At 42.7% G+C, this 24955-nt stretch overlaps 2 protein-coding genes across 4 annotated transcripts; one reads left to right on the top strand and one right to left on the bottom strand.

Annotated features, from left to right (window-relative positions):
- Window positions 1–230: 230 nt before the first annotated feature.
- Window positions 231–10450, bottom strand: LOC104684321 (TATA-box binding protein). 3 transcript variants are annotated; one of them, XM_039569848.1, is made up of 8 exons: window positions 10396–10450; window positions 8506–8747; window positions 7498–7835; window positions 6360–6447; window positions 4342–4433; window positions 3044–3211; window positions 2651–2745; window positions 231–1425 (listed from the first exon to the last, which is right to left on the bottom strand). In XM_039569848.1, exons 2-8 carry the CDS (start codon window positions 8557–8559, stop codon window positions 1346–1348), a joined length of 915 nt encoding a protein of 304 aa, XP_039425782.1. In that variant the 5' UTR covers window positions 8560–8747; window positions 10396–10450; the 3' UTR covers window positions 231–1345. The 3 variants fall into 3 exon arrangements, with proteins under 3 accessions (XP_039425782.1, XP_010389872.1, XP_010389871.1); XM_010391570.4 differs by lacking the exon at window positions 10396–10450 and adding an exon at window positions 9797–10045; XM_010391569.4 differs by lacking the exon at window positions 10396–10450 and having other exon boundaries at window positions 8506–10045.
- Window positions 10451–12413: 1963 nt separating this feature from the next.
- On the top strand, window positions 12414–19243 carry PSMB1 (proteasome 20S subunit beta 1). The gene is made up of 6 exons (XM_039569820.1): window positions 12414–12575; window positions 13779–13886; window positions 15308–15389; window positions 15831–15960; window positions 17526–17632; window positions 18966–19243. The coding sequence occupies exons 1-6, from the start codon at window positions 12472–12474 to the stop codon at window positions 19149–19151; spliced, it is 717 nt and encodes a 238-aa protein (XP_039425754.1). The 5' UTR covers window positions 12414–12471; the 3' UTR covers window positions 19152–19243.
- The last annotated feature ends 5712 nt before the right edge of the window (window positions 19244–24955 follow it).

The raw sequence follows: 24955 nt of genomic DNA, 5'->3' as shown, positions 1-24955 counted from the left end.
GGTAAGATGAAACAGGTTATTAAAACACCTGGAAAGATACTGGTGTAGACTGAAGATTAAGGTCACTCAGGATTTGCAAATGGAGCAGTATCAAAGCCAGCCAAAACTTCATTTCATCTGGAGTGAAACACCAACTTAGTAATGACACCATTGTTTACATTTGGGTTAGTTTCAGATAAAAGCTGTTTGAAATAATGTGTAAGTCATAGAGAGGTTACTATTACTGGAAATTTACTGAAGAAAAAAAAAGTTTATTTTTAAAGTTCTCAGCCCGTTAGGCTTCAAGCATGGTTCAGAAGGAAGATTATGTACATACTGACTCCAGTCGGAAGGGCTTTGACATTTTACAGGAACACTAATATAGTGAGGCTGTCACAGCTGGTAAAATACAAAAGTAGTAATTTAAAGAAATTCTAGAAGCTAAACAGGGATCTTTTGCTTCAATTCAGTCAAGTGCAGCTATTTAAGACTTGCCTAGATCCCATCTGTTGAATATAAGGCAACACATACTCAAACAGAAGCTTCTTTAACCAGTCATCTCTTTTGCTTTAACATATTGGAAATATTCAAGGTCGATGTTGCCAAGGATGTGACTGCTGGTATGCAAGCCAAAGCACTGCTAAGATTCTCTCAAAACTAAAACTCACTTACAGTAGTGAATCTTCTATTAAAAAATCGATTAAATAAAAAAAATTTGATGTATTTCATTCTACCAGCTGGGTAATTTTAAAATTTATTAAGACAGTTCCCATAGTTGTATAAACAGGGTTTATTGTACATGTGGAGTTGAAGAAGGAAAGAGAAGAAAGGTATATATTATATATATATGTACAGTGAGCCATTTTAATTAATAAATTCATTCTGTCTTGCTTAATACTGGAAGGAGGGAATGTGTCTGGCACCAAAGAAATTTAAAACTGAAAAAATTTAAAAGCTAAAGTTCTGAAAATTATAAAAAACCATGGTCTTATGGAAGGAACTTAAAACATATATACATGGCAATTTAGGATGTTTGTACACTGAGTGACACAGTTGCATTTGTCTTTAAACCAAATTACCAATTTTCTATTAATAGAACTGGCATTAAAACTATTTAAAAGCTAGAATATAAATAAAAGTTGGAGGGACTGCTCCAGGAACAGCCCAGTAAAGCAACTCACAGTAACTCAGTAGACGTATTCAAGAATACAGTTCCCCTTGAGCATCAGGGAAGTAGGCACTAACTGGGAAATAGTCCAAGTCCTGGTGTTGCAGTTGCACTGGAAGTCCATTTCTTGTTACTGCTGTGCCATACACAATACCTTGTAAAATATACCCCTGATTTCTCTGAAACATGTAGAAACTGTTACGTTGTCTTTCTGAATCCCTTTAAAATAGGATAGATGTTTTCAAATGCTTCATAGATTTCTGCTCGTACTTTAGCACCTGGAAAAAGAGAAGGGATTAAATTAGTTTGTACCTTTCACCAAATACTTAATTTTAGCTTTTAGAATGTGTATTTGAGTGCAACTCTATATAAAACCTATGTGTATCCACAAATCTCTATTTTTACAATCCTTTTTAACACATTTCATACAGAGCTTACATTACCAGCCTTCTCTGTTTAATCTGACAACTGCTAAAACTTTCCCTAGCATCTCTGTGATGATGCTATGTTGCACATGGAATTTTCATATACATAATTTCCACAGGAGACCCAACAACAATGCACAGCCCTGTAGGAGGTTTGTGCAGAAAGGCCTAACTGTTTTTGAGAGTGTGAATATCAGGGTGAGGAAGGTCTGGCAATGGAGACCACTGCAGAGGACTGCATTTCCCCACACTGCAGGGACATGATCCTTCTTTTGTCTGTGGGTCTTGTGGGTTTTCTTCTCCACAGTAAGACACAACGTGAGATGAAATGGGAGGGAGTAGGTGGAGCACCCAAGGCTGAGGAGGTCCTAGAGCTCAAGTATCTCCTCTTCTTTGGCTGCTGTATCGTGACCATGGCAGCAGCCCGCAGCCAAGCTGCCAAAGAACAGCTAGCTCAATCACACACACTCAGCCCACAGAAACAAGTCTTTCAGATTTTGCCAGAAAGATCACCTGCATTCTTACAGCTTTTTTGGCACCTGAATACCTGACTAGGGCTCATGATCATTGTTCCTTTGAGCTAGCCAAATGTGCTGTTGCTTTGTGCATTCTCATCTGTTCAGGAATATAGTGTGGGTAGCTCTGTGTGCAATGGCAGTGCTGAGCTGCAGACTGAGCTGCAGGCTGAGCTCTGGGTGCAGGACCCCCAGGCAATCGGCCTGAACTGCTGAATCTTTGCATAACAAAGCCTGGTGCTGAGCCCTCAAGAAAGCCTGGTCTGACTGAGTGGGGTGTGCAGGGAGTCAAGCAGGGCACCTGCTGGCTCGATGGAGCTGCCCACTGTGAACAGGCTTTGGTCCTACTGCAGCTGGTGCAGCTCTGACTGCCAGACTGGCTGCTGGATGGCTGCACAAGGAAGTTTCCTTAACATCACCATCCACGGAATACTCTATTAACTCTCCTTTCTCAGTACTGTCATCCCTAAAAGAAAAGTACCTGGCAACTTCGGTATCCCTGTGCATTCTCTGTAATACAGTCTAAATCTCACCTCTTGGAGCAAGATACTGTCTTCACTTACCAGTTAAAACCACTTTTCCAGAAACAAAAATAAGCAGAACAATTCTTGGCTTAATCATTCTGTAGATTAAGCCAGGAAACAATTCCGGCTCATAGCTGTAAGAGAAGAGAGTGAGAGTGTTTACATGTGCTTGCAGACATATGTTCCCATCTATCTTCTGGGCCCAGTCTAGGACTGGGCAGAGCAGATGCTGACTTCCCTGAAACTTGGAGAGGGTAGCAGGGAAGGTAATTTTGACAGGTTCACATTGGGCAACCTCAGTTACACCTGGGGCAGTGCAGAGATGGGAACAAAGATGCAGTTTTCCCTGTGGTGCAAGGGAATAATCTAAACAGATCTCACTCTCTAAGATAGTATGCAACAAGAATGAAACATAAGCAAGCCTTTTTTTACCTGCTGAACTGCTGGTGTGTAAGTACCAATCCTTCCAGTCTGATGGGAAATTTCACATCACAGCTGCCCACCATATTCTGAATTTTAAAATCCAAAAATTTTGCAGGAAAACCCAGTTTCTGAACAACTCTTGCATACTTCCTTGCTGCCAGTCTGGATTGCTCCTCACTGAAGTGAGAAAAGCATATCTGTATTACTGCCTCAGTTAAGTATCACTTCACGCAAACAGCATTAAACCACAAATACCTAACTGGGGGAAAAAAGTCTGTGTGGAGGGAGAGGGGAGCTCACATGCATAATTTTTTACATCCAAAATTAACAACTAGCACTGGTTTCCATGCTAATTTTGGTAATAGGCTCCTGGTCACCATTAGTGTTGCATTCACTGCTTCATGAGAGACAAAACAGTAAATTATAAATCCATACATTTTATACTTTTAAAATATTGACCAGAGTCCCTCTAATGGGACATTAAGACTGTTACTTAAGTTTTCACTGTAGAACAACCTTGAACTACAACTGCTAGAAAATACATATTTCTATAAAAATCTGTCAACTGCCAAAATCTTCTGCTTGATTCAGCCCACACATTCAAACATGGGTTTAACACAACTGCACAGCCTTACATACTGTTGCAGAATTCAGTTTGCTTCAGGTTTGTAAACAGCTGAGGATCTGTTTGCTCCTGATGCAGACTAAGACAACTTGAATTTCAAGTGCCACCAGGCAGAGAAAGTGTTTCCCTGTACAGATCTAGTCATTCATCCTGCTCATTAGTATATTCCTTCTGGATTCCTAGCAGACTTCTTCAGAGCAGAGTTCTCTCCAGCCCACGAGAGTTAAACTTATGTCTAGTTTTCAATTCTTGTGCTTCAAAGGTCATGTTAAGAACAGATCAGACTACAGGAACCAGAGATTTGGAGCTCTTGTCCTGTGATGAATGAATCCTTCTGTCACCATCCTTACACTTTAAGCAGTTCCAATGCATAGCTGCTGTATTTTTTAAATTACTAGAAAAAGCAGATAACTGCAAAGCCAAAAAATTGAATATAGTGACCTCTGCAAACCAGTTTATCAGACTGAATGAAAGCACTTCAGAAATAGAACTACCATTTCCCCATGTTAGGAAGTCTCTTCAATCATAAACAGGCATTTTCTGTAGAAATGTGTGTAATTTGAAGTAACTGTGAAGCAAGATTAGCTGTACCTGTACAACTTTGATGTGTATATATAAACAAGCATCATGGTACACAAGAAAAGACAGCCTGAATTAGTTTGCTTGTAATGCCTAAACATACCTTTTTGCTCCTGTGCACACCATTTTTCCAGAGCTGAATATCAGTGCAGTAGTACGTGGTTCTCTTATTCTCATAATAACAGCAGCAAAACGCTGAAGTGTGAGCATTGAAACTGTTAGTGACACACTGCTGTCATCATTACATTAAAAACAAATCTGCATCATCTAAGTAGCAAGTTACATTGTAGTGCAAGGAAAACTACGGTCAAACATACTTACAGATCCCTCAAAGTTTACTTGAAATGCTTAAACCATAAGTACCTTCAACCACACACACTGAGAGGCAGAGCCAGGCAGGAAGGATATTTACTGTTGCATTCCTATTCATCTCTCATTACTATATATGCAACATACAAATAATGCTAGCATTTGCATCAGAGCAATAGAAACAATTTTAAAAATAAATTTTTAAAAATTCCTCCATATGTGTTGAAATTTTATCTCTTCTAAGTAGGATGGAAAACTATCCAAAAAAATTGGGACAGTGTTACAATACCAGCAAACAGAACAGCTGGAGATCAAAGTCCTGTGTAAACAGAAGTCACCTCAGCTACCACAGTAGGACACAGCAGCCCAATTAGCTCTACCTTTTTATTCTAAGTAAGCATTTCCAAATATTCTTAAATTCCTTGAAGCAAGAGATACTGGAAACTGATGTAGGCATACACACACAAACCCCTGTTTGTTATATTTAACTTGGAACAGCTCATAATGCAGTCCCATGAATTGTTCTGCTGACATAACCAAGGCGGTAGCGTGGGTTACCCAACAGCACGTTTGTCAAAATATGACTTAAATAATACAGCCAAGCAACATCTTTCTTTGATAGATGAATGTACTGACTAAGGAGTGTCAGGAGTGTGTTACATAACCCTTCTTTCCCTCTGCCATGGAAAACAGTGTTTCATATTGATTATTCTAGCCTACAAGTTTTACACAGCCACCTACCCCCCTACCCTGGGAGTTACCAAGGCATGCTCAAATTTTTGCTGCGCTAATATCTTACTCACAGTTATGTAACAACATCACTGGTATAAGCTTACAGTAACAGTCATTTATCATATGTGCCTGCATGCGTGTTTTAACCTTTGAGAGCAGAGTTCAGGTCAACTGCAGCAAAATACTAAATGCTAAAACAAAGAAAACACACACACCCCAGGAAAACTGAAGCCTTCCCAAGACAAGCCAATTCAACTACACAACATCTAAACTTTTATTAGTGTCCAGCTACTGTTGTTGGAAAAGATAACATTTTCAAGAGGAGTCACCCAAAAGAAACATGAAGCAACATAATTTTCTTGATTTAATGCTCCAGGTCCTTTGCTGTTGTTCAGGTGTCCCAAGCTAAAAAGAAGCCACTTATTTAGAACCCCACTACTATTTAGAAGCAGCAGGCAACTTTGAAGTCAATAAAAATCAATTTAACTTTGCTGTTCCACCAAACTTAAGCTATCAGAAGCAATGAGATGGCAGAAGTACTGGGGGAGAACATGAGAGAACAGAGGGGAAGCAAGACTGAAAAATAAGCAAATGCCTGCGACCATAAGAATTCCAGAGGAGCAGCTAGGTGGAGGAAACCACAGCTCTGGCAGGAGCCCAGGACTTGAATCCTTCTTTCCTTTCTCCTTGTTGGGAGATAGGGAACAAGATTTCATAATCAAACATTTCACAGTAACATGCAAAAAGAGCTCTCTGAGCACTACCAACAAATATACCTACCTATATGAACAGCAGCAGAGGCCAGCTCTACCCCAAAAAGCTTGGCCAGTCTATTACACTGTTGGTTAGGTTTTTTCTAAATCTAACAACTTACAACCTGGTGCACATCACAGCTACCTCAGCATAAAAATGCTTTTTATTAATTTGAACATTCCAAATTTATTAAAATTTCCCTTTTAACTACACTATAAAACTGCATATATAGCAGGTAGGTTTTTCAGTCTATTGCAGCAGCCTGCAGCCACAACCTGTGCCTTTGATATATCTGTTATAGGATGAACTCTAATACATTTCTCTTACCTTGGGATTATATTCAGCATTTCGGGCACGAAGTGCAATAGTTTTTAGGTCAAGTTTGCAACCAAGATTCACTGTGGACACAATATTCCTAAAGACAGATCAGAGAAATATATTAAAAAGACAGGAAGGAATTCATGTGTCTTCCTCATTTTTAACCACACCTGATCAATTTTATTTTTTTTATCATTTTGTTTCTCCAAGCGAGTTTGAATGGCATCTTTCCTACTAACAGGAGCACTGAGCAGTGTTTCGGCTCAGGAACCTCCTTTTGTAGGGCAGAAGCTCCTAAGGCATAATTGCTGATTCCTCCTTATCTGTCAGCTATTATGAAAAGTGTCCCATGAGAAGAATCTCTATTTCAGTTTGGCAGGAAAAATTATTGGTGCTGAGAGCCCTCACCACAATCAGGGAAGCTGCTGGAAACAGGAGAAAATGAGGTATTACCATCTGAAATTTTCCTTGCTATGCCCTTTAAGGAGGAAGGTGCAGAACTAAGTGGGAATGACCCAGGAGGTAAACCCATTGCCAGGAGATGGGATAGCGAGTCTCCAGAAAGTTTAAAAGAAGATCCTAGATAAAAAATTTTGTTTTCTGGGAAAACCCTGAAATGTAAAGGTCCTCATTGAGGGAAAAAAAATGAAAAATATGAGAAAACTACTCTTTCAATTCATATTACCAACCATTTCCCTTTGTCTCTTCCATAGATTTCTGAAATAGTCTCTTTAAAGCTGAAGTTCACTGAAAGTATTTCCATACCTAAACTTAGAACTAGTTCTAGGGCTTTTTCCCTTCTCAGTGTTAGCCATGCGTTGGAAAAGAGAACATCATGAACTCCTAAAGTGCAAGGACTTAAAAGTCAGGATGGTATTAAATGAAGACATATATAACCCTCCACTGGTATGCTTCAAAGATGTACCGTTGACAAATCACTAAGAAACTGTTTATATTACTACATGGTTTAGTAATGAAGCTAAGCTAAAATTAAAAGCAAAAATCACTCATATTGCTACAGGAGACTCGTAAATTCTCAGAACCTCCCTTCCCACCAAAATGTAGTACCTAACTCCTGATGTGACTTTGGTCCTAAGTCTTAAAAGGGCTGAAAAAGGACATGATGCACTAGCATAGGGGCACTCACTGTAGTTGTGGCACTATGCCAGAGCTCTCTGATGCCGGTGTTGCAGGAGTTATTGGAGTCATTGGAGTCATTGGAGAGGGGTACAGAGGTGTGGTTCCTGGTAAAGGGGCTGTGGTAAGAGTCTGTGAATGGAAGAGCTGGGGGGTTTGACCAGACGTTCCCTGTGTCGCTTGCTGTGACGTGGATTGCTGTGCTGCTTGCTGCTGCTGCTGCTGCTGCTGCCGCTGCTGTTCCTCCAATATGGACAGACTGTTGGTGCTCTGGACAGGCTGCGGTGTCAGTCCTGTGCCATACGGCATCATCGGGCTAAAAATTGGAATTCCTGGAGTCATTGCACCCTACAGAAGAAAACGTGACACAGAAACCACAGTTCATGTTGACTCCATTTTGTTTTCAAGAGACAAAGTTTTCAGGAGGAGTCTAAAAATAAATCTGTTAGCTGAGCTGCTCATATCAAACCTGAAGCATATAGCAGTAAATCATTAAAAACAGAAAATCCTTGAAAATGCAGCTGTTCTATCGAATAAAATACTACCCCATAGGAACCTAGGGACATGACATGCTTCTCACACTACCTTGCAAGCATGTCTCATTGTTGACCCACAACTGAACTTGAAATTGGTTGAACACCAACTGTGCTCACTGTACCCAGTGCATTCATAGCCAGCAACAATCCATTATGTACATAGTTTAAGGAGCAACCACCAAAATTAAATTAATCCTTCCAATTTGTCAGTCACGTTTCAACTTAGAGCAACCCCATTAAGAAATCCCACATAAGTTCTTACACTCTATGTGTAAGAAACTGCATGTTTCTCATACTTCTGGATATAGACATCAATGGTTTTAAAATTCTGCTTCATACTATTAATACTATAATATTATTCTATACCTAGCAGAATTTTTCAGATCTGCAAACAAAAAACATGAAGCTACATGCAAGAAACAGAAAATGCTTTCATTAAAGAAATTCAGATCATAGTTGCATCTTAAATAATTTGTTTTTACCTGAGGGGAGGCTAGGCCTTGAGCGTAGGGTGGCAAACTGTTGTTCTGATCCATGATTCCAGTTATTTCTTTGGTGAGGCCAGAAGTACTTCCTTCAACTAATTTAAATAAACCTTGAATCCTAGAGGGTTTTTAACTGTTTAAAACATTCCAGCAAAGTAGCTTTTAAAGCCAAGCTGAAAGTGTTAGGAAAACATCAGCTCCAGAGAAATACGTTATGAGTCTAAAACACTAACCAAAGCCTGGAAAGAAAAAAAGTAATATCTTGAGAATAATATCTAAACACAAACCCAAAAGTAAACCTATCAGCTGCTGACTCAGATAAGAGACACCCACGTACAAAAACATGTAAGAACATTCACGCGTATGCACACACACATGCACAATCCATAAAAATAACCTTTTTCAGGCATGCTCCATAGAAACTTTGCAGCATGATTCTGCTGGAGTCCCTGGCAGGTTACCTGACTCACATCGGCAGGCCTCTGTCTAACCAAACCCTCCTGCACAAACAGCTCAAGCTGTTAATGCTCATTCTACTGCGAGCTTTGCTTTACCTGGAAAAGCACTGATTTTTTTAGAATTTAATTCCCCCGACTACTAACTGACAAGCTTAGTGACACATTATTTGTAAGTCTCTTCCTAGCCATTTTAAGGCTTGGCCTTTCAAAAAAAAATTATTTTTTTTCTATGAGAAAAGCATGGCTGGTCAAATCAGAGCTAGGAAAACCTCTTCCATCCAATTCCATAAAATAAAGCACTAACAGATTTCAAACTGCAATGACATGCATTTCACGAGAAAAAAGGAAATATGTGAAAACCAATTTCCAGTATACAAGTGAAACGTACAATGATTTTCTTTTGTTTTAACTGTATTTCTATTGCTGTGTTATGGAAATAAACAACAAGTGGAGAATTTAAATGTTATGATACCAATGATATAAAATATTTTCCCATTAATTTGTAAGTTCCTTAACTATTGCTGAGAAATATTCAAGGTCATTATCAAGCCAGAGGTAGGCCACCTCAAAAGCTGAAGACAGCCTATTCAGCCTCTCTTTTTTTTTAAGATATGAGAGCTGAGAATTACATTGATATTTACACTGCAGCTAAAAAGGCCTGCTTTTTTCCACCCATGACCATAAGATATTATCATCTTTACCCCTACCAAAGGTATCAAGCAGAGCACCCAGGTTTTACAACGGGGCTACATTAGAAGCCTAAACATTATCCTGGAAGAAAAAAAATCAACTCCTCGACAGCCGAGCTGTTTAATAAGAAAGCTGGATACCAGGCATGCCAAAACCTGCAGCCAGGGCACCGTCTACGCAGAGGTCCCTCCCGTAACCACTCAACGCGGCTTGCTCGGATTTCCACTACAAACGTAGGGCGACGTTTTCATCGAGGGAACAGAGTCCAGAAGCAGGAGACAGCCCGGAGGAGGCACCGACCCACCCCCGAGGCCCCTTGCGGGCTCTCCACCAGCCACACAGCAGCGCTCGGCGTGCGGCCACAGCCTGCCCGCACGCCCCAGCCCTCCGCGCTCCCCATCCAACACCGACCCCAGCCCCGCGCAGCCCCCGCCCCGCTCCCGCCCGCCCTCGCAGGGTCCCGCCGCTGCCCGCGCCCATCCCGCGGCCGCCGCTCGCCCCCGAGCCGCGGCGAGGGAGAGAAAGGCGGCCGTCAACTCCCCGCCGCGGGAGTCCCTCCCCGCTCCGCCCGCCGCGGCTCAGGCCGCCCCGGAGGTGCGGAGCCAGCCCGGCCCGCGCACCGTCCCCGCCCTCCAGGCCCGGCCTGCCCCGCACCATCGCGGCCCCAGCGGCAGCCGGCGGCCCGTCCGCGGGCAGCGGGGCGAGCGGCGGCCGCGGGGCAGCGGCGGGCGCTCGGTACCTGGCGCTCGCTCCGCTCCCGCCGCGCTCAGCGCCCGCCGGAGCCCGGCCGCGCCCCGCCCCCGCGCCACCGGCGCGCCCGTCGCGTCACTTCCCGCCGCCAGCGGGACAAGAGCCTTCGCAGGGAAGAGCCTTCAGAAATTAAACAAGGACAAGTGCAGGGTCCTGCACCTGGAGAGGAGTAACCGTATGCAGCAGGACAGGCAGGGGGCCAACCTGCTAGGAAGCAGCTCTGCGGTGAAGGACCTGGGGGTCCTGGTGGACAACAGGCTGTCCGTGAGCCAGCAGTGCCCTTGTGGCCAAGAAGGCCAGTGGTGCCCTGGGATGCATTAGGAAGAGCATTGCCAGCAGCCCTGGTGAGGCCACATCTGCAGTGCTGTGTCCTGTTATGGGCTCCTCAGGACAGGAGAGACATGGAGCTCCTGGAGCAAATCCAGCAGAGGGCTATAGAGATGATTAAGGGACTGGAGCATCTCTCTTATGAGCAAAGGCTGAAGGGCTTGGGCCTGTTCAGCCTTGAGAAGAGATGACTGAGAGGGGACCCCATTAATGTGTATAAATATCTAAAGGGTGGATGTGAAGAGGATTCAGCCGGGTTCTTCTTGGTGGTGCCAAGCAATAGGACTAGAGGCAGTGGGTAGATACTGATGCACAGGAAGTTCCACCAGAATATGAGGAAGAACTTCACTGTGCAGGTGACTGAGCACTGGAATAGATTGTCCGGAGAGGTTGTGGAGTCTCCCTCACTGGAGATGTTCAAGAACCATCTGGACACAATCCCGTGCCAGGTGCCCTGGGATTACCCTGCTCGAGCAGAAAGGTTACACCAGATCACCCCCTGTGGTCCCTTCCAGCCTGATGGATCCTGTGAATCTGTGGGGGTCCCTGGCAGTGCAGCAGGCCCTCACAGAGGCTGTGGTTCCTCACGTTGGAGCTGTACAGAGTTCCACACTGCGGTGCATGCCACCTTCGGGTCTCGCTGCTGTGTGTGCACATGGAGACTGCAGCCACCACAGTTTTGCTTCCCAAGCACAGCAACACACTTCTCCCCAGGAGCACCACATGTGTTGCCTGCATCTCACTGTCCCCCCTCCATCCTTCTCCCCTAGCACCTCTTTGAACTTCTATCCCAGCCCTTCCTGCTTGTTTCCACTTGTGCCATGGTGCCTGGCACTACGCCCCATGGTGAGACCCCATCTGGAGTACTATGTCCAGCTCTGGGGTCCTCAGCACAAGAAAGACCTGGACCTGTTGGAGCAAGTCCAGAGGAGAGCCATCAAGATGCTTAGAAGGATGAAGCATCTCTTCTATGAGGAAAGGCTGAGATAATTTTGATTATTCAGCCTGGATAAGAGAAGGCTTCAGGGTGACCTACTAGAAAGGTGGAGAAGGACTTTTCACAAAAGCATCCAGTGACAGGGCAAGGGGGAATGGCTTCAAACTGAAAGAGAGACGGTTTAGATTAGATATTATGAGGAAGTTCTTTGCTATGAGGGTGGTGGGGCACTGGCACAAGCTGCCCAGGGAAGTTGTGGATACCCATCCCCGGAAGTGTTCAAGGCCAGGCAGGATGGAGCTCTGAGCAACTTGGTCTGGTGAAAGGTGTCCCTGACCGTGACAGGGGGTTTGGGACTAGATGATCTTTAAGGTCCCTTACAACTCCAACCATCCCATGATTCTATGATTCCCGACCCTTGCTCTTCACAGCAGTTCCAAAGGCGCTCTCTCCTAAAGAGAGGAGCCACCCTGCTGCCCACCCGCCCAAACATGAGGGGTGTTTGATGGCCTCACCACGGCCACTGATCAGCCTGTGTGTTTCCACGAGAGGGCACGCAGGTGGCAGCGCTTGGCAGCGCTTGGACAAGAGGCGGTGCCGACGCTGCCGGGGGCCCAGGCACACACCTTGCCCGCCGGCGGGCTCCGCTCCAGAGCGGTCCCGCCGCCCTCCGGCCAGGGCAAGGCGCTCGCCGCCCGGCAGAGCAGCCGAGAGGAGGCGGTGCTGCCTTCCCCGAGCGGCTCCGCTTCCGCCTCCGGTGCCGCCATTTCGTCGTGAGACAGCAGCGATCGGGCCGCCGCGATGCTGTCCACCGCGGGACACGGGCCCTCCCCGCCTGGGACGGGCTACGAGCTGGAGGCGCCCGTGCAGCACTATCGCTTCTCGCCATACACCTTCAACGGAGGGTGAGGGGCCGGGGCGGGGAGCGGGCGGGACGGGACACCCTCGGCCCGGGACAGGGCGCCCAGGGGAGAGCGGCTCCAGGTTGGGCCTGCCTCGCCTTGCTCCTGCCTCCCCCCGGTGCTCAGTGCGGGTTTATCTCCCCTCACGGTCTCCTCTTTGTAGAGAGAGCGTCAGCACAAAGAGGAGCTGGGCTTGGGCTTGCCTTGAGTCCTTGCAGCCTTTCAGGGTGTTCTTGCCTGTCCGTGAGGCTTTTGGGACGCTCGGGCTCCCTAAACTTTGACTGGTCTTAAAGTACGCATCTTTTGTCTCCCGCAGAGTCGTTTCTTTATAGTGTCTTACGAAACCCAGGTAATGGTCCTGTTACAGACTCACAGAATAGTTAGGGTTGGAAGGGACCTCTGGAGATCATCCAGTCCAACCCCCCTGCCAAGGCGGGGTCACCTCGAGCAGGTGACGCCAGAACGCGTCCAGGTGGGTTTGAATGTCTCTAGACAGGCAGACTCCATGGCTTCCCTGGGCAGCCTGTTCCAGTGCTCTGCCACCCTCAATGTAAAGAAGCTCTTCCTCATGTTGAGGTGGAACTGCTTGTGTTTTAGTTTACGGCCACTGCTCCTTGTCCTGTTGCTAGTAAATTTGTAACTGGGTTGAACGCTACCTTGCTGTAACTTTTAAAGTCAGGTGGTGTTTTACACACCTGAGTTGGTGACATGATCTGGCCAGGTAGGTTTTTTTTGTCTTATGATGACTACTGTTTTTTAAAAGGCATCTCTTTGTAACTTAATGGTGATCACAAAACTAGTTGTTAGGAAGTAATAACAGCAGATTTAAAAAGCGGTGTTTATGTAAGTGTAATTATACTGTTGCTTAGTACTTTGCTTGTTTTAGAAGGATGAATCATTGTCAGGCAAATAAAATACCTCGTCCATTTGGTCTGTTTCTTGTCTGGTGTAGAGTCTCTGTTTTACCAAGTTTCCATACAGTTTAAATCAAAGTAGAGGGCCACGTGCATATATTTTCTTCAGTGTGTCTAGCGTCTTCTTCCTTTAGTGTTGTGTAGGGATGTGCATAGTGGGAAAGATAGCAAGGAACATAAGATGCTTGACAAAACGTGAGTCTGGTTGTAGAATTACTATCTAGTTTGTTTCTGTGTTGCCTGAGAAGATACTTGTGCTGAAGGTCATGATTTATCAATTCTGTTTTTTAAGGACTGTGCTGGCGATTGCTGGAGAAGACTTCTGTATTGTTGCCTCTGACACGCGTCTGAGTGAAGGCTATTCAATTCACTGCCGGGACAGTCCAAAATGCTACAAGCTGTAAGTCCAGATCTGCAAGGATTGAAAAAGATGGAAAATCTTTTGTGTTGCTGACCATGTCACCTGCATCCTGCTTTAAGCAGAATTCTTAGAAGAAAAAGCACAGTAACAAAGTAGATTTTGGGGTCATGGTGACCCTTGCTGTAATGCAAGATGTGATGTGATATTGTAAATATAGCCAGATTTCTTGTTTCATGCTCTTGAAGTTAACTGAGAACGGAACTTTTTTTGTACAATACAAACCTTAATGTGGGTTTTTTTGGCTGGATAATCAGAAGAATTTTTAACTTAACTGTAGCAAAATTTAATCCTATGATAACTCACTCTGCTTCATCAGAAGACCTGGTGATGGTACGCAAGTGTGCCCACTGCTGCCAGTTGTAGTGTGTCTCTCTAGTTAACTACCTGGCACTTTGCAGAGGTAAACCTATTAGTTGTTCCATTTTTGAACTTTCTATGCTCATTTTATGCTTAGTTTGACTCACCTGGGTAGCATCTCCTTGGTGTACAACTACATATTGTATTTATGTTCATCTTACTGCAGCAGGTGCTTGCCTTGTAGGCTGTCATCAACTGTGTAAACATTTTTTGTCTTGTGCGTTATTATTTCTTTTTCTAATTGATGACATGAGATCAAAATAACTTAGGTTTCTCCTGGCTAACTTGTTACTCTATGTTTGACTCTCTGATACTGCCCAAATGTACTCTGGTACAGTATACATACTGCATATGATGGCTTTGTGTAATTCTAGTGACAGGCTGAGGGGAGATTTTGTTTAAAGATGTTTTCTGAATGACTGCTTTGGGTTGGTCTGTGGGTGTTTATGTTTCTAGACTCTTTTCTATTTCCTAGAATTAAAATTCCAAGTGTGTGTTCCCGTGGTTAGTGTTTATAAAACATTTGAAAACTGAGCAGAGAGCTAAGCTTCTCTGATGCATCTGCAGCCAGATCACTTCTGTTGCGCTGACACAGAAAGCCACCAACACCATAAATGTCATGTAACCATCCTACAAGCTTAATGCAGCCCTCTGGTCCAATTGAGTAAAAATTGGACTGAGTGATAGGATCTGTGGCTCCTCAGTATAAAATGGATCTTCTAGCAAGACTGAATTGCTACAGCTGGAGTCAGGGGTGCATGAAGAAATGGAGAATTTCTTTTTGTCAGTCTTACTGACAGTTGAAGAAGGAAGTGGGTTGAAGAAAGACGTCTGCGTGGTCCTGTGTTTAATGAGTCCTCTCTAAGATGTAGGTTGCAGGTGTCTTTCATACACCACAGATCTGTTAGTACATTTTAGACAACTTTTTGGCCGCATTACAAAAACTGAAAATACATTTGGTGTTTTCATAATAACTTGCTGTGTAAGAAATTGCTGTTGTTCATGCTAAGTCTAAAATTGCAACAAAATTTTACGTTTTTCAGAACAGAACAAACGGTCATTGGATGCACTGGTTTCCATGGGGACTGCCTTACCCTTACTAAAATTATTGAAGCCAGATTAAAGGTAACTACCTATCCTATTTTATTTAGAAACTTAGATTCCTAATATTACACTTGAGACTGATAATAAGGTAAATTTTAAACATAACTTCTGCTGGTTTTTTTCAAGTGTTTGTATTATAACTGTTTTGCTAGTGAAAGATCTGGCAGGGAAAATTGGTGCTGTGTTCTTACTAAGTGTGACACCACAAATTTATGGAATGGAAGAGCTGGAGAAGATATTGTTAATGAGGCAACACCTATTAATTACAAAACTTTGAAGATGTGTTAATCTCTGGCTTGTAAAAAGACTATACCATTTAGACCAAGGTGTTTTCACTGATGGTGCTGGTTAATTTTGCTTAGCATCAGATTCTTCTGTAGTGAGGTTACAGAAAATGTAATTCTGATTGAATGTCAGCTTTAGTGTTTGACTTTCTTCTTGGATGTGCTCTACCACTGGCAGATGTACAGGCATTCCAACAACAAGACCATGACTACTGGGGCTATTGCAGCAATGCTGTCTACAATCCTGTATTCTCGACGTTTCTTTCCCTACTATGTTTACAACATAATTGGTGGACTTGATGAAGAAGGTAAGACTTTAAACAGAAAAACAAAAAAAACCAAAAAAAAACAAAAAAAAAAAAAAAAAGAGAGGCTGAATTTCTGTGGATGGATAGCTATTGCTTTACATCTCAGTTGTAGTGATTGAATAACAAAGTTTGTGTTCCTATTCCTAACACCTGCCTTTAGGCATTATGGTACTTATATCTGGCTTGTTTCCTAGTTTTTGTAACTCACTTGATCTTTCATCTCTAAACGTCTGAAAGTATAAAAACTACGTTATAATTATTTGATTACAAATAAAATCTCTGAGGTGAAATAATTTGTACTTTAGACTGGAAAATTTTACAGCAGTTTTGCTGGATTTCTTAATTGCATCTTTAAAGTAGATGTCACCAGTAAAATTGTATATGTTTTACTCAGACCTGTGAGTGTGGTAAAGGCTATTAAATACGAAGACTTACTCCAGAGACAGGTTTCCACAAAGTTATTTTTAAATATTAACTGACCTCTAATGAAAATCATGACTTCTACACCGAAGCTGTAGTTTAATATACAGCCCTTCCTGGACTTACTGGGCTCCTGTCCAGTGATTTGGTTGAGTTGCTGAAATACTGTGTTCTCTGGCTTTGAGAAGGAGCTCAGAGGTGGTCTTGTCTGGATAATTTTAGCCATTGCCTGCAGTTTGTTTTTACCGTTAAGTTACACTGCTTTCCCAGTCTTGCTAAGACATGTCTGTGATTTGTGGGATCTGGCAGGGGATTAGTCTGCCCTGGATAATGGTAAATCTCAGATTATAAGGGTGTGTAGCAGCTGATCAGAATCAGAGCGCAGGTTTGCTTGCATGGACTAAATTTGGGTCCAGCAAGATTGATTTTTGATTTGACTGGCTTTCTCAGGGCTGTTCAGCTCCTGTGCTGTGCTGGCAAGGGCACTGGCCAGTTAATTGAATCGGGTGCAGCCTGTCTGAGCAGAAAGGTTGGGCTTGGCCACCTGCATTCTGACTGGCATGTCCTCATCAAACCCCGATGCTTCAGAGCTACAGTGCTTCTGTATCTCTGATGTTGGTGCAAGCCAGTAAACTTTGCACAGCCTGGCCTGGCTTCAGAGGGAAGTGTGCAACAGACCAGAGCATCATCTCTGGTTCTGGGAGTGCGATGCAGAGGCATCCAAGCATGCTTTCTGGAGGTATTTCGAGAAATGTGTAGTTCAAGAATGAGGTCTGAGCTGCCTGTCTGTGTTAGCCTTGGAACCTCTGGGGCTCTTTGTGCAGCACTACACTCTAGCACATTTTTCTGCTTTGATTATTCTGCATCAGCACTTTTTCTGTGGTAAGTACTGTAGGAAACATCTGTTGGACCGTGGTTGTGGCTTAAATAGAGAAAATAACCTTGGCCACAGCCATAGTGAGTTTGCTGTACAAAGTATCATCTGAACATACTCAGTGTTGTTTGGTAAAGGTTTACTGGGATCTGCAATGTTCCAGACACTGCTTATCCAGAGAGCTGGTTTTGTTAAAAATGCTTATCAGTATTGAGTATCTTTCTGAATTGTGATTACATACTACTTTTTTTTTTTTTTTTTTTTTTTTCAGGGAAGGGAGCAGTTTATAGCTTTGATCCGGTGGGCTCCTATGAGAGAGATTCTTACAAAGCAGGTGGATCAGCAAGTGCCATGCTGCAGCCTCTGCTGGATAACCAGGTAAAACAGCGTGTTGGGTTTTGTTTTGGTTGGTTTTTTCCTTATCTCAGTAAACATTTGCGACATTCAGATTAATGTAGCTTAACTTCTGGGGAATACTACTTTTGAGAGAAGTTTTAAATCTGTTACAGGTAGGATTTGTTAATCTGTACATGTATAAATTATGTGACTTTACTTTCTCAGGAGAAATCAAAGTTTTGCTTTGGGATCTCTTCAGGTTTTTAATACGTTATTAATAGTGCAGTGCCTGTTTAAAAGACAGAAATGTTTTAATTGGGGAGTTTCTCATAGAAGTTGTTTGGAGGTTTTTTTCCTGGGTTTTGGGAGTCTTTTCTTGGCCAATAACATAAATATGCCTGTTACTTAGCATGAATTAATACCAAATTAAGAACACAGAATTAATACATACATTTTATCATTTAACATACTCTTGGTTAAGTCTTCAGTTTTATACAACTCAGATAACCATTTTCCACTAAGAATGTTCTTACATAAAACTGCTGGAAACTTATTCAGCTAAATCTGTCTAAAATACTTGAATATTTTCATATTTAGTTGAAGCTGTTAATGATTGAATGGGAGAGATACCAAAACATGTTTTACTCGTTTTAATTTTTTGACATTGGTGTTGGTATTTAGTCACTTGAGCCTGATGTCAACACAACTTTGTGCTTACAAAAGTGGTGAGCATTCTTGACTCTTACTTGAGAAAGGAATAGAATCTTTCCTTTTTTTTTAAACTTTATTAACTGAAGGAAATATCTTCTGCAAAAACCAAGTTGTCATAAGCAATTTTTTATTGCTTATGGGTTTCAGGAAAAACATGTGACTCTTCTCCTTTACCTGTTCCGATGCTTAAGTTGGCACTTAGATTTATGAGCTAACTTACACTATTTAGTAGGACCAGATGTGTTCCAATATAGACTTAGTTTTGAAGTCTAAGTATCTTAAGGAATATTTGCTTTTAAGAAATGTTCCTAACTGGAGCTGGCCAGAGAAAAAAAGCTCATGTGCAGTTCTGATACTGCCGACCCAGTGAGAAGTTTGTGAGGAATTAGATCAGATCCAAATGTTCATTGTGATCTTGTATATGCTGAATGAGCAGGAGGAGCTTTGCTGGCTGTGCATTGGATGTGCTTCTAGTTAATTTTTCTAAGAGTACTGGTATTGGCAAAGCTCTCAACTATAAACTGTGTGGAGAAATGCGTTTTCAGCTTTTGGTTTTTTAAAATAGACAAGCCATTTTTAGTAATTCACCTAAATCTGTTCATTCTACTGCAGAGACTGAAACAGTTTTCATAGATGGATAAAACGCATTTTCATCTTTTCTTAGATTGGCTTCAAGAACATGCAAAATGTGGAACATGTACCTCTGACCCTGGAAAAGGCTTTGCAGCTGGTTAAGGATGTCTTCATTTCTGCTGCTGAGAGAGATGTGTACACTGGGGATGCACTTAAGATTTGCATTGTCACAAAAGATGGAATTAAAGAGCAAACTATCCAGTTACGAAAAGACTAATTCAGTTTGTGTGTAAGCAAGTAATGTATGATGTACGATTTACCTGTGCTATGAAGACATTTGTCTCATTAAACTTTTTTCAAGAAGTTCAACTACTCTGATGCTGAGTATTTTGTCTTTGTTAGAAGTAGTAGTATTTTTTAGAAACCAGAGCAGTTCATGGTAAGGAAGCAGCTAAAAGTTACAATTCAGTTTCCTTATTCTCATCTTAATCTATTGATCAGTCTAATTCTAATGCAAATTCAATCCCCTTCTCACACTCCCTTATGCTGCAATATGAGGGAGTTTAAACTTAGTAAAATTTAGGTTCACAGACTATTCTGATAATTCTTTCAGTTCAGCCTTGGTTTAGTGAGTAAAGCATTTTCTCTGTTCATGCTGCCTTTTTTGCGCTTCATAGCTTGCTTTTCCTGTCTTCTCCTTTATTTCTCTGACATGCTGTCGTGACATTTGACTTCTGTGTACTTACTTGCAAAGACTGTATGGGTCACCTGAAGCCAGTATCACTGTGTTAGAGGGAAGAATGCTAAATGGAATCTTTCAGAGTTTGGTCCTGAACTCTGCATCTGGGCTCACTTCTGTGTGTTTCTGTTTGGTTAATGCCCAGAATTTGAAGCATTGTCCCCTTCTGGCTACTGATGGCAAATAACTTAGTCTGGAGATTCCTTGAGTGCCTTTTAATGCCTGGGGCTTTTGTTAGCCCTACTACTGCTTTTGATTCTTGGGAAATTGCATCAAGCGTAGTTTGTTTGATGTGCTGTATCACGTTCCTGGAACTTGCCTTCAGTACTAGGACCTTTAGAAAAATGGGGCTGCATCATCAAGGGTTAGATAATTTTCTCTTGTCCAAGAATCCTTTCACAGTCTGTAGCTCTTTAAAAAAAGACATATAAAATATCTTGTTGCTTGAGGTGGCATAGTTGCTCCTTAAAAGAACAATCTTGCTGATGTGCTTGACCCTATGGTAGCCTTGTCTCCTGTTTGGATGTGTGTTTTGGGTACTATGTGTTACTCTTAGCTCTGGCTGTCTTCACCAGCGATGGTAGTCTCAGGCTTCCTAGACAGTTTAGATAGTGGGTGGCATTTTGAACAGTAATCGAAGAAATAGTGCTTTTAAACAGACTCTGGCTGTGTTAAGGAAATCCACCAAGTTTCCCAGAGCATTTGTGAAGGCACTTGACCACTGGGTGCCAGTGTTGGGCCGAGTAAGGAGGGAACAGCTCGTTCCTGGGTGCTTGGGCAGTAAGAAAGGCACACAGTGTCTCAGTCTGCTGCAGCTGAAGTCCCTTGGTCACACAGGTCAGAACTTCCAGACATGTTCAGGTGTCTTAAGGAGATGTTTAACATTATTTGCAAGAGTCATCTTAGATGGACAAGGTTGATGGTATAAATGACTGCAGCTGTATGCTGTCTGTACTGAGCAAACGTCACACAGTGCAGTAATTCTAAGAACAGAAAGCCTGTGCCTATTTAAAGTACAAATCAGCAATACCAAATTTAAATACATGCTTTGTGACTTCTGTAAAATTAAGTTAAAGCACCTTAAGCTCAGCTGTCTCTGATACCAGATTTATGTTGAATTGCTCAAGTGTTTCACAAGAGGCTGTTAGAGCTTCATGCAAAGTTGTTGAAATCTACTGAAACTAAGTAATGTTTCAGTTGCAAAGAAAAGCAGGAGAGGCTAACAGTTTGACCATGCCTGCCTTTGGGATGGGTCTGTGTGCAATATTTGGGGTCTAAATAGTGAAGGGAAGAGCAACAAACAAGGGGAACTATCTAATTTCTACATGAACTAATTTAACGTTCTTGCAGGATGCCAGATGTGTAAGAGAGTTGCAGTGATTTAACTCAAAAGTTTCGATAAATTTGGCTGTTCTTATATTTAAGGGTAAATTTTACATCCAAAATAAATGCATGTTGACAGGTTTTAGGAATTACTGGCTTTAGTTTGATGTGGCTAGGCTTGCCTCTCTAAGTTCTTTCAGGAGAAACACAAGGTGATTAGAATTTTCAGGTGTCCTTTGCAGACTCAGAAGAGGTACAAGAGCAGGTACCTGATTTCCTGACACTGTCAGTGCTGTCCTGTTGGTGCACTTGTGCCGATGTGAGATGGCTGTTTTGTCTCCTTTTCAGATTTCCCTGCAGAATACATCTAGCTGAAGAACCAGCAGGGAAAGGATGCTTTTTTGCAGGCTCATTGGACTGAAAATGCCAAATTTCTTTCACAGAAGAATGTAGCACTGTGTTCACTCCCTTTGTGGATGGGTTTGGAACCAGTGAGATGGGAAGGTTTGTTTCCCATATTTTTAACTTTCCAGTTATGCCCTCCCCTGATGTCATCGACTGCTTGTGCTCAGAGTGAGGAGTTGCAGGAGTGACAGATGTGTGAGTACAAAAGTATTCACAGGCTGCTCAGCTAAAAGTTACTTGCTTATTAGTATTAAAATGTCCCAACGTGTCAGATGTGTATTACAGATGAAAGGCACCAAGATGTTTTTTTTTTTAATCCATCAAGTTCCCTATCTCTGTTTGTGAAGCTTGTCATCATCTCAGGATGAAAGGTGGGAAGGCCCTGACTGTCTGCAGCTCTCCTTAGTTCCATGCCTGTACTTCCCATGTGGGAGTCAGCTCAGTATTCATCTAGCACTGTGTCTACAATGTAAAATAACAGTTTATGAAGCATTTTGAGCCTTACTGGGTTACAGAACTGTCTGGGCAGGCAGGCTATAGAGGTGCAGCTGGGCAAAACCATTGTAAATGCCACTTAGGGTTACTAGAAGGAAACGTCTGGGTTTGACAGATCTACTTGGGCAGGGATTAGATGTCTTTAGTACAATTTTGTGTAAGAGAAAGAAGGGAGAGCAAAAATATTCATCTTGCAATCCTTTTCTTAATTTTAAATATGTTACGTGTACCTTCGAGAGAGGGGTGTGCTGCAGGATTGGAATAACCTTGTAGCGAGCACTTCTAACTATGAGGGTGTGTAACAAGAGCAGTGTAAGGCTTCACCTGCAGCAGTACTGAGGGCCGCCCTAAGGTGGCAATAGCTGCTTGCTGTCGCAGACCTCGGCATAATTACACACGGGGTGGGTGGAAATAGCCACACATACTCCCAGTGTCCCACTGTCATGTGCTTTGTGGTACTGTTTGTTGAGGCGAGGGGAGGCTTTATTTTGATCTCAGCCAAATGGCTGTGTACCCTTGCTTATGTAAAGGACTGTACAAGGTCAGAATCAGCCTTAAAAACTAGGTTTGTAAAGCAAAGTCTTTATTAATTTTGGACGTGTTTCCAGCAATATTGTTTATGCATCAAGTCCATTTCATATACGGAAGAGGGGGCTTGTTACTATGGAAAGTGAAAGTGCTTGACAGGACATAAATATTGCATATATGCTTCTAAAAGCTTAGTTCACTATATCAGTCAGTTATAAGTTTAATTTTCTTCTAACTAAAACCAAGACTTTCTTGAGGCTGAATCATAAGATGATGTTATATAAACCAAATACCAAGCTTTCTAACTCTAGGGTGACATTTTTCCTTTTACACTGAGATATGCCTGTAACATTACATATGCCTTAGTGTGATGGGAGCCAGGACCAGGCTGCTGACTAGAGAAAAGCATTTAAGTGGAAATTATAAAACACAGTAGTTTGAAGTGGTCCTACAGCATCTTATTCCTTTATATTCTTAAGTATTTATTTACTTAGGGGACAAAGTTGTAATTTTCCACATTTGATAAACCTTTTTTTGATACCTGTAATCATACATCCTTGCAAGCTGCTTTGGCAATTTTTTTCTCTGTTTTTAGCAATTCGGGATTTTACAAATCTAAACTTGGGGAGAGGTGGCAGGAGCAGGTGGGGACTGATTAAAGCAGTATTCACGTGAATCCAAGCAAAATAAAGTAGTCTGTTTCTCTCCAGTCTGGTTGAAGATACTTTATGCTCCTAAAAACTAACTGCTGCCTTATTCAGGGTCCCTTATCGAAAATCAGGGACCAACTTTTGAGTAGAAGGGATTTGGAAATGACAGCTTTCAAATTCCTCTTTTCTCTTTCTTTCAGCCATTGCTTTTGTTTAGTGTGAATGTCCTTTGCTTTTAGCCCATTTGGGGCAGTCGTAAACCAGACAATAAGGCACATGGGCCTGAAGTTAACTAAGATTGGTCTCCAGATCTCTCTTCTCAAGCCAAATTCCTTCTGAGAAGGGGTTTTGTCTGTGTGAGTGCAACAGAGTGAGACCAGTTTTATATTCTTTCAACACTAATATGTAGTTAGTTCAATTGTATGGACCATTTTCTGTGTACTTCCTTTTCCAAGCAATTTCAACAAAGTATTCATAATTACAAAAACATGGTTTAGCAGAAAAAACAAACAAAAAATCCTGAGTATCTTTCCTGTTAGGCTGTTCTTGGCCCTTTTCCTAACAGTTGCTGGCAAAGTTCAACTTCACTGTTCATTTCAGAGGCTCAAGTGGGGGTAGGGATGGACTTCACTGTAGCCTACAATAATTAATATTCTTTGGCACAAGACACAGATTAAAGGGCTACTGGCAAGAGAGTAGTCACGGTACCAGAAATTTAACCAGTCCTTTGTACTTGAGCTCCAAGCACCATAAAAGGAACGTTAAAAAACAGGATTCCCTTCTGTGCTGAGGAAAAGCAACAAGGTGTTGAAGTTTGTGCTGTTACATAGATACTTCACAGTGGAGGTAAAGTGCTAGTGACTCCTGGGACCTGCCGTCCCTGAAACATAGGTGTTTCTGTTGCTTAGCTTTCTGCAGCTGCACAGGTTTGGTGATTCTGATGGTTCCACAAGAAATCACCAATGTGCTGATTCACCTAGATGCCCACCCAGGTGTGGGTATGTGACACACACAGTGCCTGGGCCAGTGACGTGGCTTAGCTGAACAGGATTACAGCCCCTCTGGACCAATCCTCTGTTTGACCAGGCTTCGTGGAAGCTGGCTGTGATCAGCTTGGCAGTCAGATTGGGCGGATGATCGAGCTGGTCGTTGCTCTTTCAAGGCTACACTCCCATACTGGAGCCCCTGGGTGGGGGCTCAGCTGAGCACCTCCTCTCCAACCTGGGCAGCTGATGGAGGCATAACCAGCTGGGGGTACCTGGCAGGTGGGAGATGCTGTAGAGTGCCTCCAAAGTCAGTCCCCTACCAGGAGCCCATCCTCAAGCATCCCAGCAGGAAACACACTTCTGTTTGTAGCTTGTTTATGCAGCCTTTGCAGAGAACCTCATGCACCAAGATACCAGAAAGTTAAGGGTCCTGATGGGGAAATGCCCCCCACACACAACAAAAACCATGAAATGAAGTGGAGCCTTTTTTTTCAGGGTTTATATAAGTGATCATTTTGGAGAAAGCTGCATTCCAGTGTCACTGCCTTGTGCTTGATCTGAACTTTTCTTGACATGTACCCTTGAATGCAGAACGGCTAACACAATCTCCACTAAGTCCCATAGCAAACAAACGTTTTGGTGTGGCTGGTATGTGTTTGCTAGTTGCAGACAAGCCAATCTCATTAGAACTGCATTTACAACTTTTGCCAAGCATTTTGAAACTGGTTGACATGCACAACAGCTGCCTGAGCTGGAATGACATTCCATTCCCTGCCTCCATCTTATTAGCACAGGGGATGGCTTGATTAATGACAATTAGATGGGATTTTTAAAAATTAAAGATCATTTGTCTTCGGAAGGGCCATGCAATGTGTTTTCATTCTCTGTTTTAAAATAAGTCACAAAGTGTAGGTTTTTATGGCTTTTCTCAAAAGCCAAGAGAAATGCTTACCCT

The sequence above is a fragment of the Corvus cornix genome, chromosome 3, assembly GCF_000738735.6.
Source record: "Corvus cornix cornix isolate S_Up_H32 chromosome 3, ASM73873v5, whole genome shotgun sequence".
In the NCBI taxonomy this organism is placed as follows: Eukaryota; Metazoa; Chordata; class Aves; order Passeriformes; family Corvidae; genus Corvus; species Corvus cornix.
This window is presented reverse-complemented; position numbering and strand designations above follow the sequence as displayed.

Excerpts from the sequence above, each read along its gene's own strand:
- LOC104684321 (XM_039569848.1), bottom strand. The coding sequence starts at position 8,559 with ATGGATCAGAACAACAGTTTGCCACCCTACGCTCAAGGCCTAGCCTCC. Across the intron at positions 2,746-3,043 it reads ACACACCAGCAGTTCAGCAG|CTATGAGCCGGAATTGTTTC; the intron begins GTAAAAAAAGGC and ends CTTCTCTTACAG. Across the intron at positions 1,426-2,650 it reads TGGAAAAGTGGTTTTAACTG|GTGCTAAAGTACGAGCAGAA; the intron begins GTAAGTGAAGAC and ends CTCTTTTTCCAG.
- PSMB1 (XM_039569820.1), top strand. The coding sequence starts at position 12,472 with ATGCTGTCCACCGCGGGACACGGGCCCTCCCCGCCTGGGACGGGCTAC. Across the intron at positions 12,576-13,778 it reads CCATACACCTTCAACGGAGG|GACTGTGCTGGCGATTGCTG; the intron begins GTGAGGGGCCGG and ends CTGTTTTTTAAG. Across the intron at positions 13,887-15,307 it reads AGTCCAAAATGCTACAAGCT|AACAGAACAAACGGTCATTG; the intron begins GTAAGTCCAGAT and ends TACGTTTTTCAG.